This window comes from Lithobates pipiens, unplaced genomic scaffold (assembly GCF_037356315.1).
Source record: "Lithobates pipiens isolate NorthernLeopardFrog02 unplaced genomic scaffold, aLitPip1_a1.2 Scaffold_25, whole genome shotgun sequence".
Lineage (NCBI taxonomy): Eukaryota > Metazoa > Chordata > Amphibia > Anura > Ranidae > Lithobates > Lithobates pipiens.
This window is the reverse complement of record NW_027507787.1, coordinates 79,730,648-79,745,450: the sequence shown is the minus strand read 5'-3', so window position 1 is coordinate 79,745,450 and position 14,803 is coordinate 79,730,648. Positions and strand designations below refer to the sequence as shown.

The 14,803-nt window shown below is 39.3% G+C and overlaps 1 protein-coding gene across 3 annotated transcripts in view; it reads left to right on the top strand.

The window, feature by feature from the left end:
- Window positions 1-14,803, top strand: part of GRID1 (glutamate ionotropic receptor delta type subunit 1) — a 1,763,123-nt gene that overhangs the window by 1,090,763 nt on the left and 657,557 nt on the right. For all 3 annotated transcript variants that reach the window (XM_077454598.1, XM_077454599.1, XM_077454600.1), the window contains exon 5: window positions 13,053-13,106. In XM_077454598.1, coding sequence (XP_077310724.1) covers window positions 13,053-13,106 — 54 coding nt within the window. The remainder of the gene's footprint in view (window positions 1-13,052; window positions 13,107-14,803) is intronic.

The window sequence follows — 14,803 nt, the reverse complement described above, 5'->3', positions numbered from 1 at the left end:
AATTTTATTCAAAAATCCTTTTTTGTTCCCTTTTTGCTGTGACGTTTTGTTCAATGGAGTTTTGCACTTGCATTTTGAAGAAATAAAGGCATCTAATTTTTACACAATCCGGAGTGCGGCTATCCAGAGTTTCGTTCTGTTTCTACACATTTGGCTTATGCAATCAGCCTGCACCTGGAACCCCCATCCATTTGGAGAGCTAGCAGCCTGTCAGTGGTTTTGACTTGGAGCGGTGAAATCTCTGTTTGTTTTAAGGAAATGCTTTTACTCTGCCCTAGAAAGCTTGACAATGGGGTGAAGGTTATGCCCAAATCCACCTCATTTACAGCCTAGTAGAGTAATGGACTGTCTGGTTCCATGCTCTGCGTGAGTAATAATTTAAAAACGCCAAAATACATACTGCAGTGTCATCTCAGTGTTATGCCCTGTACACGCGATCAGACATTCCGACAACAAAATCCATTGGATTTTTTCCAACGGATGTTGGCTCAAACTTGTCTTGCATACACACGGTCGCACAAAGTTGTCGAAAATTCCAATCGTCAAGAATGCGGTGATGTACAATACGTATGACGGGACTATGAAGAGGAAGTTCAATAGCCAGTAGCCAATAGCTTCCATCTCGTAATTGATTCTGAGCATGCGTGGCACTATGTGCGTCAGAAGTGTCTATACACAATCATAATTTACGCAATTGGCTTTTGTTGCCGAAATTCTTTAGATCCAGATCTCAAACTTTGTGTGTTGGAAATTTCGATGGAGCCCACACACGGTCGGAATTTCCAACAACGCACTCCGATCACACATTTCCCGTACATTTTCGCATGTATATATATATATATATATACATATATATATATATATATATATATATATATATTACACACACACACACACACACACACACACACACACACACACACACACACACACACACATATAGTGTGTACACTGTGTACAGTGTATATTATATTCTTTGTTATACACCAGTGTCCTTGCTTGCTTCTCTTGGTACTGTCTTGTCACTTTATTAACTTTTACAGATCAGTGACTTTTTTGTTTCATAAAGATTTTATTACATATTTTAAAAAAAATACACAACACAATGTAACAAATTTGGTAACGGGTTCCAATTGGAATGTTGAAAGCATTTGTTTACAGGTTGGGAGTACAGTAATTATCTAGAAAATACTCATGTTATGTAAGGAACCCATTTGCACCAAAAATAAGTGGTCAATTCTCTAGGGTATATGTGCTCCTCAATTCAATATGTCTCCTCAAGTTGGATCAGTTTTTAATTGTGCTTGTGTGTCCTGGCTTGCTGCTGTGTCTTAGCATTGCTTACTACATTAATTCCTCAGAATAGGTGTCAGTTCCATTCTTTTTACACTAGTCTTCAGGCTTGGCATGCTGTTTTCATTTGATTTCACTTTGTAAATATTTTCCTAAAAAGTGTAATTTATATTAGCTGGGTAGGGTAGCTGGTGAACCCTTGGGGTTGATTTACTAAAACTGGAAAAAAATTGGTGCAGCTGTGCATGGTAGTCAATCAGCTTATAACTTCTGCTTGTTCAATTAAGCTTTGACAATAAAACCTGGAAGCTGATGGTTTTTAGGCATAGCTGCACCAGATTTTGCACTCTCTAGCTTTAGTAGATTTCCCCACATGGGTTACTGCACACTACCAGTCATGTGAAGTGTCCCATTTTGCCATACTGATGCTCCCTTTTCACTCTCCAGCTGCAGCTAGTATCCCACAAATAATCCCCTAAAACATCATAAAAAATAAAAGTCTCTAAATCTATCCCGTAGTTTTAGACACAATGCCTTTTGTGCAAACCAATCAATATAAGCCTATTGCGATTTTTTTAAACAAAATTATGTAGAAGAATGTTAAGTTGATATTTTTTTGTTTATAGCACAAAAAATAAAAACAGCAGAGTTGATCAAATACCACCAAAAGAAAGCTCTATTTGTGGGTAAAAAAGGACGTCAGTTTTGTTTGGGTACCATGCCGCACAGTAGAGCAATTGTTAAAGCGACGCAGTGCCGAATCGCAAAAAATGGCCTTTTCATTAAGTGGGCAAATCCTATCGGGGCTGAGGTGGTTAAGAGAGCCATAAAAATATAGTTTACTGGAAAGGCAAAATTTATTTTGGTTTGCATAAATTTGTCAAGTTGTTGTAGAGAAATCATACACCGCCTGATATAAAATCTGAAAATGTACAGAACTGTACAAATACATTGCTTACAATACATACAATATTAAGGCTTATATTCTTAATGCTTGAATTAAAAATGTGTTCTCAAGAGAGAAGATATCATTTGCAAAATGCCTTTAGCATTCTGCATAAAAATAGCTCATGACATCTTTGTGTATAACCAACCATGCCTTACTTTTTTATATTGTTTGTTATTTGCACAGGAATGGTGCGGTAAGGGATTTTATTACTTTTTTTGCCATGGTATCTTGTTTTGCCTTGTGCTGTGCATTGACCTGTCTTGACTTGCTTTCTGCGGTGTACTTACCTCAAATCCCATTCGGCATCAAACTGAAAGAATGTCTATGTACACATGTAGGAAGATGTCAATATTCACTAACCTCTTTCCAGAAGAAGCCAGTTTTGAGACATGCCTATTTATATGTTACAGGGATGCTCTGTAGATACTGCAAACTGATAGGAAATGTTTAATTTGTCTCTTGGCAGGACCAGAATGGCATAGAGAATAGTAAAGAGCTGTATTCCCTGAATAGTAAAATTAGTAATGTAGTTCATTATATTAAAAAGTAATTCAGAAGGGTAAAGTGCTGTAGTTCTTAGAATTTACATAATGTCTTTAACACAGAAACCAATCATTTCATCTCCTTTAGGAGCCATTCATGTACGTATACTGGTGTGCATTGTTCACGTGTGCTGGGATACAGTGTTACAACATGTTTGTTGTAACTGACAATTGTAACTGACAATTGCGTGGTCAAGCGATGTTGCACCCAAATAAAATTGATGTCCTTTTTTTTCCCACAAATAGAGCTTTCTTTTGATGGTATTTGATCACATCTGAGGTTTTTATTTTTTGCGCTATAAAAAAAAGAGCGACAATTTTCAAAAAAGAGCAACATTTTTTTTACTTTTTACTATAATAAATATCCCCAAAAATTATATAAAAAAAGTCTTTCTCAATTTAGGCCAATATGTATTCCTCTACATATTTTTTGGAAAAAAAATCACAATAAGCGTATATTGATTGGTTTGCATAAAAGTTATAGCATCTACAAAGTAGTGGATAGATTTGTGGCATTCTTATTATAATTTTTTTTTTAGTAGTAGTGACAGCGATCTGCATTTTTTTATCATGACTGCGACATTATGGCAGACACATTGGGCACTTTTTACACTTTTTGAGAACCATTATCATTTATACAGCGATCAGTGCTATAAAATGCATTGATTATTGTATAAATGACACTGGCAGGGAAGAGTTTAAGCACTAGGGGGCGATCAAGGGGTTAAGTGTGTCCCAGGGAGTGATTCTAACTGTGCGGGGATGAGCTACCACTGACATGACAGCGATCACTGTTTCCAGTGATGGGGATCTCTGTCATGTCACTAAGCAGAACAGGGAAATGCCTTGTTTACAAAGGCATCTCCCCATTCTTCCGCTCTGTGACATGATCGTGGACATCGAGTCCATGGGACCGGCAGGCACGATCATGGAGTACGTGGCGGGAATGCACCCACAATGCCGCACCTTAAAGGGGACGTAGAGGTATGCCCATTTGCGCAGCTGTGCCATTGTGCCAATGTATATCGTCATGTACTGGTCAGCAAGTGGTTAGTGCCGAAACTGGAGACTGGAACTTGGGAACGCTGGTATCAGGCAAGCAGAAGTACAGCTAGTATTACACCAAGGATACATTTTTAGTTCAGATTATAAACTGTGTCATGTCAAAAGATGGGTTCAGTAACGGCCAAGCAGGAAGGCACCATGCTGTAGGCAGTTTCAAGGTCAGGAACAAGCAGAGGCTGGTAATATGCAGGCAGCAAGGTACCAAGCTGATGGGCAGGAATCTTGGTCAGAAATCCAGGTCAAAGATAACAATGCAGTGTTCGAAGACAAACAAGGATAAGCCAAAAGCAGGTCAGTTGAAAGCCTGGTCTGTAACAAGTTCAAGCACAAGTTTAGGATCAAGAGTTGCAGGCGTTTAGACTGAAAGACCACTCCCCAAAGATCCAATGCAGAACTCAGGTTTAAATAATTTGCTTGGTGCCAGTATCTGTGGTGGATGTGCCCATACACATGCAGTAATGTGGGAACATGCTGATGAGTGTATGTGGGCATGGTCTTGCATCTAGTTTGGCTTCTATGCCTGCAAACACATAGACTCACATTAGCCTGATGGCTGGCATGATGTTCCTTAAAATTAATATTTCTTCTACGAAATTGAACGCATTAGCCGTTTTGGACCTTGTATCATATTTGGTGTCCAGCAGAGTGGTATCTTCTTCTGAATTAGTGAATGACTTTATAAGAAGGTAACCCTATTATTGCAAGTTTTAGGGGACGTTAATGATAACAAACTTTGTGTTTTAGGGTAATATAGTTCCCTAATGTCACGGTACTACTTACAGCGAACCCACAGGCGAGCAGGTGACATGGGATCCCCCAGGGCATGGGATCTAAGAGTCATCCAGTGTTCCGCCAGGGACCCTCTCACGAAAGTTTGGACTTAGCTGCATGCTGACCCCAGGTCACGACCCCCGGGTTCACCCTGCTCGCTAGGGAAGTACCAGAAGACACTGTAGACAAGGATGGATGGATGGATGATGCAAGGAAAGCCAGATAGTGAGCCAAGGTCAGGGCGGGCTGCAGACACCGTAATCAGAACAAGCCAGGTCTGTACACAGAAGATCAGTTCACGAGAAGTCAGGTAAAACAGGTTACACAGGGAAGCTTCAGAAACAAACGTTGCTCAAGCAATGGTAGCTAGTTAGGAAGGGATTTAAATAGAGAAGCACATGAGGGGCTGGACAGGAAGTAGCAGGAAGGGAACATATATTAGGCATCAGGTGAAGGGCGTCGACACCCATAGCTGCAGAGTGCACAGAGCTGAACACCTGACAGTGGACAACAGATGCCAGCCGACCCACTGCAGTAAAGGTGAGACACAGATCAGCTCCGCAGCTGATCTGTGACACCTAACCTTAGTGCCACATTTGCAACTTTACCGTCTATGACAGGGCCTCATTAAAAGTCCTTGAAAAATCTTGTCTAGTTAAAATGTATGATAGCTCTGTTGTCACATACTTAGTGGAGACCAATTAACCAGGGGGTTTCTTTTGCACCTCCTGTCCAACATCCCTGGACATGGCAATAGGGGATGTGAGTGCTGCACGCAGTAGCAGGTCTGTCAAGGCTGTCAGGTGCTTGGGCCTGGTGACTGTTGATCACTAGACTAAAAAGATGCAGGCACTTTCGGAGACCACTGGACATGAACCAGAGACAGGAACACCTGGGTACCAGAGCAGGCAAAAGGAAAGTAGACAGGATGCAAGACAGAGTCAATAACAACCATGTAGTGAGGTACCAATTCAGGGAAGGGATTCAAGTCAAGGATTCAAGGTTGGTAATAGGCAGGGAGCAAGGTACCAATTCAGGAGATAAGAACAGCAATGTAAATCGAAAATGAGGCTGGTAACAGCCAGACAGTGGAAGTAAAAGGCAAAGGGCAGTAAGAGGAGTCAGGTAAACAGGTAGAGGTCACATTGGGTAGGCAAAAGTCCAAGACCAGGTCACAGGGCAAGGAAATCAGACTAGCAGGAAAGGTTGCAGTTGCATAGGGACTAACTGAATACTACCAAGCAATCTCTTCACGCAGAGACAACGTTTATATAGGTTGCTTCGCACCAACATTGCTGCTGCATGTATGCATGATCACTCATGCCACTAGGTGCACATAATAATGCACATAAAAAGATATTTTTTGCTACACAAAGCCGCACTAAAGTTAACTATGGCGGTTGCTGCCTCCCCTCAAACTAAAAGTCCCCTAGGGAACTATAGATGTAGAATATTATGTAACAAGGTGGGCTCAGTGGCGCTACCTCAAATGTGCACATAAATGTAAGGCATCCCTCAGAAACCTCCCTCAGAACACCCCCCCTATAAATACTCTTAACCAGAGGTGAAGGATGTGGGGGAGAAGAGGTGTAATAGATCCCCAAACCCAGAGGACATACCTCAATATCCCCTATCGGTGTGTATATATGCTGACTAGGTGCTAAAATATGTTGGTGCACCTAACATATGGAAGCTGTGTCACATATAATTATAATCACCCTGTGCATAACAACATGTGTAGTTACTAATAATCAGTGTTGATACGTGTAATAACCAAATTTCAAAAATAAATAAGTGATTTGCAAAATAAGATTGAGCTAAGGACTGATAGGTACACACACAGTTGGATACTATACCAATATCACGTCCCTATATTGAAAGTATGCTACATATAACAACATGAAAAAAATGTCCATATGTTCTTATATCAGACATCTAATATAAGAACATATGGACATTTTTTTCAGGTATACAGTTTATATATTTCTACAACTTTGGTGTTGGTAGTAAGGAGTCACAGATATTATTATTATTATTATCCTTATTTATTTATCTATTTATTTATTTATTCATCCATTTGGATATTTTCATCTGTACACGGTTTAGCCTTGGATGCACAGTATATTAATTTGTTATGTATAGCATACTTTCGATATAGGGACGTGATATTGGTATAGTATCCAACTGTGTGGGTACCTATCAGTCCTTAGCTCAATCTTATTTTGCAAATCACTTATTTATTTATTTTTGAAATTTGGTTATTACACGTATTAACACTGGTTATTAGTAACTACACATGTTGTTATGCACAGGGTGATTATAATTATATGTGACACAGTTTCCATATGTTGGGTGCACCAATTTGGTACACCAGCATATTTTGGCACCTAGTCAGCATATATACACACCGATAGGGGATATTGAGGGATGTCCTCTGGGTTTGGGGATCTACTACAGATTAGCCCCCCCCCCCTTTCTCACCTCTCCTCCCCCATATCCCGGTTAAGAGTATTTATAGGGGGGTTGTTCTGAGGGAGGTTTCTGAGGGATGCCTTACATTTATGTGTACATTTGAGGTAGCTCCACTGACCCCACCTTGTTACATAATATACTAATGTACATAAGATGGTCACACGGGGCCATGTGCTACAATGTGTATACACATATGCTGCACTAGTCCTTTTGTGCTGGAATAAACTAGATCTTCCTTACATTTAAATTCCTTCTAGCCGTCGACTGTTTTTTTGTCAAATTTGTTGCCTTCCATGACTGCCTAGCATAGACGGGAGATTTTGACCTGCCTATCTTGTTACTGACTTTGATCACATCCAGAGACAAAGTTTAAAAGATGCTTACAAACTGGTTTCACCTAAGGTACAATCATGCAAATCAAGAAAAAAATACACAATATTAAATAAACTTTTTAATGCAACACGGCTGTATATATATATATATATATATATATATATATATATATATATATATATATATATATATATATATGTATATATATATATATATATATATATATATATATATATATATATATATATATATATATATATATATATATGTATATATATATATGTATATATATATATATATATATATATATATATATATATATATATATATATATATATTAATGTAACAAAAAATATTTTTTTATTAAAGGCCAAAGTGAAAGCAATTTATTGTAAGAAACAGCTTTTAACTTAATAGTCTTTGTGCTATCAAAAGCTCTCTAATACTTATTTGTGAACATTCTAAAATGATCCTCCATGTTCCATAAATACAGTTACACTGATATCACGTACACAGCATCCCTGTGAAGTTAAACCTTTGACATAATCATGAAAATGATCCATAATTTAGCTCTGAGGTTGCCATCATTATTCCACTTTAATGTCTCTTTTGAGTACTAGTAGATCTGTGCCTAAGAAACAAGAAGGATAGCTGTTTTCAAGTTCAGAATCATTACCTACATAAATACTCAAATTCATTCATTTCTGGATGTCGTTTCTACAAGGTAATTTTAACATATATGCTTTATTTTTGACAACGGAGCATAAAAATGTCATTAAAGCTAAACCAAACCTGTAATCATAGTCATCAGCAAAAGATGGTATATTTTATTTACAGAAGCTGCTTTTTTGCTGCATTTACTTGAAGTACAAATGGTTTCATTTTGTATCCGCTTGGGAGAGAGGGGCTAAAAGTGGAAATATGCACAAGACAAAAAATACCATATATGATGCAATCTGTTTCTAACAGCAACACAACAATTATCCTGAGTTCCCCTACAATATACTGTGGATATTTTTTAGCACATCAGTTTGCTTTTCTGAGTTTTCACGCTAAAAGGTTTTTATAATCTGTTAAATCTGTCAGGAGATCCAATCGTTTTCCACTTCTTTATTATAGTGACGCTGTGGACAAGGAAGTCTTCGATTGACATGTAGTTTTAGGTAAAAATTGGGACCCACCTCCCCTGGTTGTAGAAAGAGTGCTTCTAGCCCAATAACGTATATAGAAAAAAGGTGAAATACTCCCAGGGGCCTATACGCAGCTTGCAAGTAAATAAATACTTGTGTTTATAAAAATATATTGTTTATTTAAATTGATAAAAAACATTTTTTGTATCACATTACATCAAGAATCAAAAAACTGGAGAAGGGGAAATACATAAACAAAAAAGGACAACAACAAGAGCTCTGTTGTACATTTTTTTTCATAATGGATGTCCAATATGACAATAACAGTATGCAATACAGAACAGTGGATTGCCGTTAGAGGTAACCCCAACGCGTTTCAATCTTAATGTTGTATTCGATCTTCTCCAGGGGGGATGTGAACATCTATAATGTATCAATACACAATATTAGTGTTAATTACAATACTCATTTAAAGACAACCTGTGTATACAGTGATCTAGGATATTAAAGTAGGTACTACCTTAGGTGGAAACAGTGTGTGTTTATGGCCAGAGCAAAAATACAAAAAACATCACACCTGGGTATTCTCACAGGGATCAGTCATCCAAGGGACAGACAGGGAACTCTGTTCTATCTGCAAGAGGTCACACATAATTTACTTGGCGATAAAACTGAATTCCCTGCCAGTCCCTTGGATGTAATGTGATACAAAAAAATATTTTTATCAATTTAATTAAACAACATATTTTTATAAACACAAGTATTTATTTACTTGCAAGTTGCATATAGTTTTTTCTATGTAGTTTTAAGTGGACTCTCAGTAAGGGCTCATTCATGTGTGCTGTGCCCTCTGAGGAGTGATCACTTCTCGTAGGGGATTTGAAATACAGGAGGTGATGTATTGCCTTCCCAATTCGTTTTGCACTCCTGTGACCCATTTTCAGCAGAGAACGGACTAAAGTCTGCTCTCTACTGATCAGTACCGACCCAAGACATGGTGCTGCCTGGGACAAAGAATGAAATGCTGCCCCCCCAAAAAATAAATTAAATCACGCCAACTAAATGGCCCCCAGATTCATATTTTATACCATGATAACTAAAATTAAATTTAATCTTTGAGGAGCTAAAGGAGCCTAAAGCTCCTAAAGCACCCCTGCCCATTGAAATCAATAAGCAGCGCCTGTGAACCACTGGCAAAGCCCCGATGCAGCAGTGCTTTACTGGCGGTTTTAACCCATTTTCGGGCGCTAGCAGGGGTTAAATGTTCCCCGCTAGGGCCCGAAAAGCACTGCAAAAACAATGGTAGAGTGCCGCAATGCCTCAGTGTGAAAGTAGCCTTACTTACAATCTGATCTATCTTGCACAGAGAGGGAGTGGAAAGCACAGCAGTAATTAACTTCTTTTATGCCTGTTCCCAATAAAATTCACCACTATTATATCTTGATTAGAAGCCATCAAAATCATACAAATAATTTTATAGTTTGTATGTAAAAAGCATGTTTCTTTTGTAAAACTGCATGATCATTTACAAACAGTACAGAAGAATAGGCCTCATCAAAGTGTTTACAGGGAAAACATGGGTACAATAGAAAGATCAGTCACATTCAATCCAGCTTGAGTCCCTTATAAAAAAAAAAATCTTAGAGAGAACTCACTTGAAGTTGTACTACCAACCAACCTAACTCACCTTGTTTTTCAGATAGGCACAGAGGCTGCCCACGCTCAGCTCCCACTCTATCATGGCCACAGCCGCACAGGCAGCTCTTTCCCCCACACTGGAGACGGAAGTTGGAAGAGTTGGGTGGAGCAATTGATTGGCGTGGAGGCTGAGAGCTGTGAATGCTGGCGCGCACAGTGACAGCGCACAGTGCACAGCTGACCAGCATCTGCTCTGCTCTGCTCCTGAGAGTCTTGCTGACTGATCAGGTATTCCTAGTGGTAACTTCTTGCCGGCCTGGCTGCTGCCCCCTGTTAAATGCCGCTTGGAGCCATGGTCCCCTTGGGTCCCATGGTAGGGCCGGTCCTGCTCCTGATGTCCCAGAAATCAGCCCATTGGACTGATGCCTGACGCAGCCTCTCAGCAAGCCGTTAAGAGTCAGAGACGACCACTCCCCACCCCTCCACAGCTCAGCGCTTCAGTGAGTGTGGAGGAGCAGAGAGGAGAGCTGCTGATTGACAGTAAGCAGCTCTGTGCTTAGGGAGCTGTGAGAACCGAGCCATTTGCAATGTTTGATGGCTTGGTTCTCAGTGCAGAGGTGCCGAGGGACAGATGCAGCATCAGACCACTGCTGCATCTGCCTAGGTAAATATAATGGAGGAAAAAACCCCAAACCCATACTTCTTTTTTTAATAAAGAATTGTGAAAAGTCTAAAACTGTAAACTAAAAATGGCCATTCTAGTCAATAAACTAATTTACAGCAATGACTAAATGGGCTGCCAATGCACCCAAGCACAGCCATACTACACAACCTCTTTTTTTGGGGAATCTAACATACCCCATTCTGTTACTGTGCATTGTGGTGCACTGCCATGTAGGTGCATTGCCTTAGACCTTTGGGACATCATTTCAAATGAATAGCACTGTAATATTATGATTTAAGGCTGAATTCCAGGAATTCAGATACTTTGCAAAAAGTGCAAGGTGCAAGTTGAAGGATTTGGCTCATTCATAAAAGGTAGGGAAGTTTTTCATTTACATTACGAAAGTTGTGCATCACATAGTAACTGGACTTGGGCCTTGTTTAGATTGTCACACAAAAAAGTCACTTTCCTTAAAGTTCTTGTAAACATATACCAAGGGAAGTAACTGGCATCCAGTGATACATGGAAATGATACAGATCCTCATCTGCAAGTTGTATCTGTGTATCTGCTGCCTTCTCTTCTCTACATCTGTTCAAAGTCCAGAATTTATAAAGCTTGCTGAGCTGTTAGAAAATAGGGGGCAGAAAGCTAAAATCACACACTGCAGAACTCAGTCAGGAGAGCTCTGAGATCTGATTGGAGGGAGGGGACATATCTCAACCTCCCCCCACCAACACCCCCTCCACCCCACAGCACACAGGAACAGAGCTGAGGCTGTCAATCAGCTGGAGATCCCTCTCCTGTCACCTTTTCTCTCTTAGTGTCAAGAAAATTTATCAGAAGCAATACATACTGATAGTAGAGGAACAAAGCAGCAGACAGAAATTACATTTAGTTCAGTCTTATTTTATTGAAAGAAACAAGGTGGGAAATGCAGTCTGCATATATAACATCATTAACAGTAGTAGGTAATGACAATAAAACATATGTATAGGGAGGTTACAAAAATGTTGTATTGTATCATGTTCGCTATGTGCGTCAAAAAACAGCAATTAGAGCAACATGAGGCATAACATGGAGAACTAAACCACCCTACCACTTCAAAGGAAAAGATTACGTCTAAACATCATGTATTACTACAATCAAACTTATGCTAAAAACCTGTTATGCTGAAGAGAAGTTAGCTGTGAGGATCATATCTTGCATCAGGACTAAGTGTTTAATGGATTCTGAGGAGTACATGTATGCAAAGAGGAGAAGGAGTTAAGAGAAAGTAGGGGGAGCAGAAAGATTGGGAACAGGAATTGCTCCAACATGAGGTGATGTTGCCTAAGTCACCCTCTGCCCAGGAGATGAAGTCCGATGAAAAGCGGAACATGGACCATTAAGTCCAAGTGAGAGAGAACTGTTGTTCTTTATTAGATTCCTCGGCCAACATTCAAGGTCCCTAATGCCGTCTTCTTCAGTAGCCCACTCCTCCAGGGAAGGTACAGTCTTCGATTTCCAATAACGTGGAATCGCTATTCTAGCCGCGGCCAAAAAGTGACAGACAATACATTTAATGCTATTAATTGAGAAAAGTACACACTATATGCTTTGTTCATATTTCATGTCTGAGGTTAACAACTACTTCAATGTATCTATGTATGTATGTATATGCTTGGAATTGAGTATAAATATTATGAATATTTTGCTACTTCCTATGAAACAGGTTAATAAAGCCACCTAGTTTACACAGCGCAAAATATGCGGTTCTGTGGTTGTTGCTATATTAGTAGAAAATACTGTGTTTAAAAGTACAGAAGTGGGAGCAAGGAGACAGAAATACATATTTTTTAGACTAAATTATAAAGTTTGATTGGCATATTAAAAGAAATATATTTAGAAGACAATATGCTGTGATTATAACCCACTGTTTAATTGTACTGCGCGGTTCTATTTGCTGTAGTAAAAATGACTTTTCTCAGTGTGTTCTTTTAACAAGGGCAACCTTAAAGTTAATTAGATGTGCCGTTGTATGTGACATAATTAATACCACCAACTTCATAATTCTTGTTTTAGAACTTGAGTTCTTCAAAACGATCTTATTTTAAAATTTTAATTACAGTTACACAAGTGACTTTAGCAACTGCTGATAAAAAAAGGCACTTGCTATGAATTATATTAATGTGTTTATTTATTTTTTTGCTTATAGGCAGTAGAAACCAATCTTGCATCAAAGGACAGCCACTGGGTTTATGTGAATGAGGTAAGCAAAGACAAAATCACTACTTTTGTCCAAAACATTTTAGAATAATTTCAGGGCGATGGTGATGAGTTGCATGCACATTTTTAACATGACATTAAATGACTGTTTAAGTTTTTTTAGCTCAAAGTCTATAAGCATATAGTATAAAGCGTGGAGATGCTAAAAGGACTGTGACCACATGTAATAGGCTTTCAGGTGATCTTTTGCATAATCCTATATAATTCAAAAACATTTTATGTATGCCTATTGCAGATTGAAAGACCAAATTTCATGATTATTTAGCATTAAAAAGGGACCTCTGCCTGCCATGAAATTAACAGCTTGCCTTGACATCCTAGATTATGTGATCTTTAGCTATCAATAATTGGAGTCTACTTAGGAAACACATTTTTAGTCTATAAACACACATTGGTAGGGCTTTTGCATTAAACTTTTTTTTTTTTTACTTTAACGGATTAAAGCAGTATTAGCCCCTGAGTGATTTTAGCTTAACACATTAATAATAGCACAATAAAATAAACGATGTATTAAAATTCTTACAAGCAGTTGCAGTTTAAGGCTGAGTTTGCACCAATGCGAATTCGCATGACAGGAGATTGTGACCGGCTCTCTACAGAGCCAGTTCACATGTATCCGTTATGGCTATGGAGCAGCTTGCCAAGGAACGTCTTTGTCTCCATTTTAGGGGCAAATTCAGCCAAAAACGTGTCCCTGATCCGGAGAACAGGGCCGCACTGGACTCCTGCTGTGAGCCGCATCCATCGGAGGTGTGAACCCATCCTAAAACTTTCAATGCTGCTGGCCTCTGCTATCCTTGCACTGTTTCACTGAGCTTCTAGTCTTTGGAGGAAAGAGCTGTCAGTGGACAGTGCAGTTTCAAGCCAGTCGGTGTCAGCTTGGAATAGGGAGAAGCAGGGGAGTACCTTGCTATTCTAGGCTAAAGGGCTGTATAGTTATATTGATGGACACAGTGTAGAGAGACACAACTCTAGTCCCAGCATGAAAGGGTGATACCAGGGCTGCTAATAAGGCAATACAACCGGTCCTGTTGTATTGGGCCCAGGCTCTATTAGCTAAAAAGGGGGTCCAGGGCATCTTTATTGTTCATTTCTGCCTAAATGAATCAATTGGTTTTACTAGATCACACCCCCACCTCTACTTGCTTACCAGGACTTAAATTACATTTCCCTGGCCCAGAAGGTCAACAGTGTGGCCCAGAAGGTAGGAAGAGAAGAGGGACTTTCTTCATTTTTGGTGTGTAGGCAAATAAAATCAGTGCTGCTGTTCCACTGCACCCTGGGGGGAGGGGGTGTGGCAGGGTTAGGGGGCCTTGTCAGGAAGGCTGTATGGGGGCCCCATGATTTCTAACAGCAGCCCTTGGTGGCACTATAGAATGCTGCAAAAGAAAGGAGCGACCCTGACACAGGAAATCTGGAGAAGTGATCATGGCAGAAGCTCAAACAGCAGCATTGGCAAGGATTAAAAAATAAAGAAGCTGCATACTCAGTAAGTGATTAAATCTGCTGCCAAAAGTGCTTAAAAAATAAGGGTCTAATAAAGCTTTAAACACTTTGGGTATTTGCCCAATAAGCCTAAACCTGTACTCCAAGCAGACTCTGGGTACACATAAATACAGCACTGTGATCATTAATAAATTATTATTATTTCTTCATGCAAGCAATGTAAGTACCTAGATA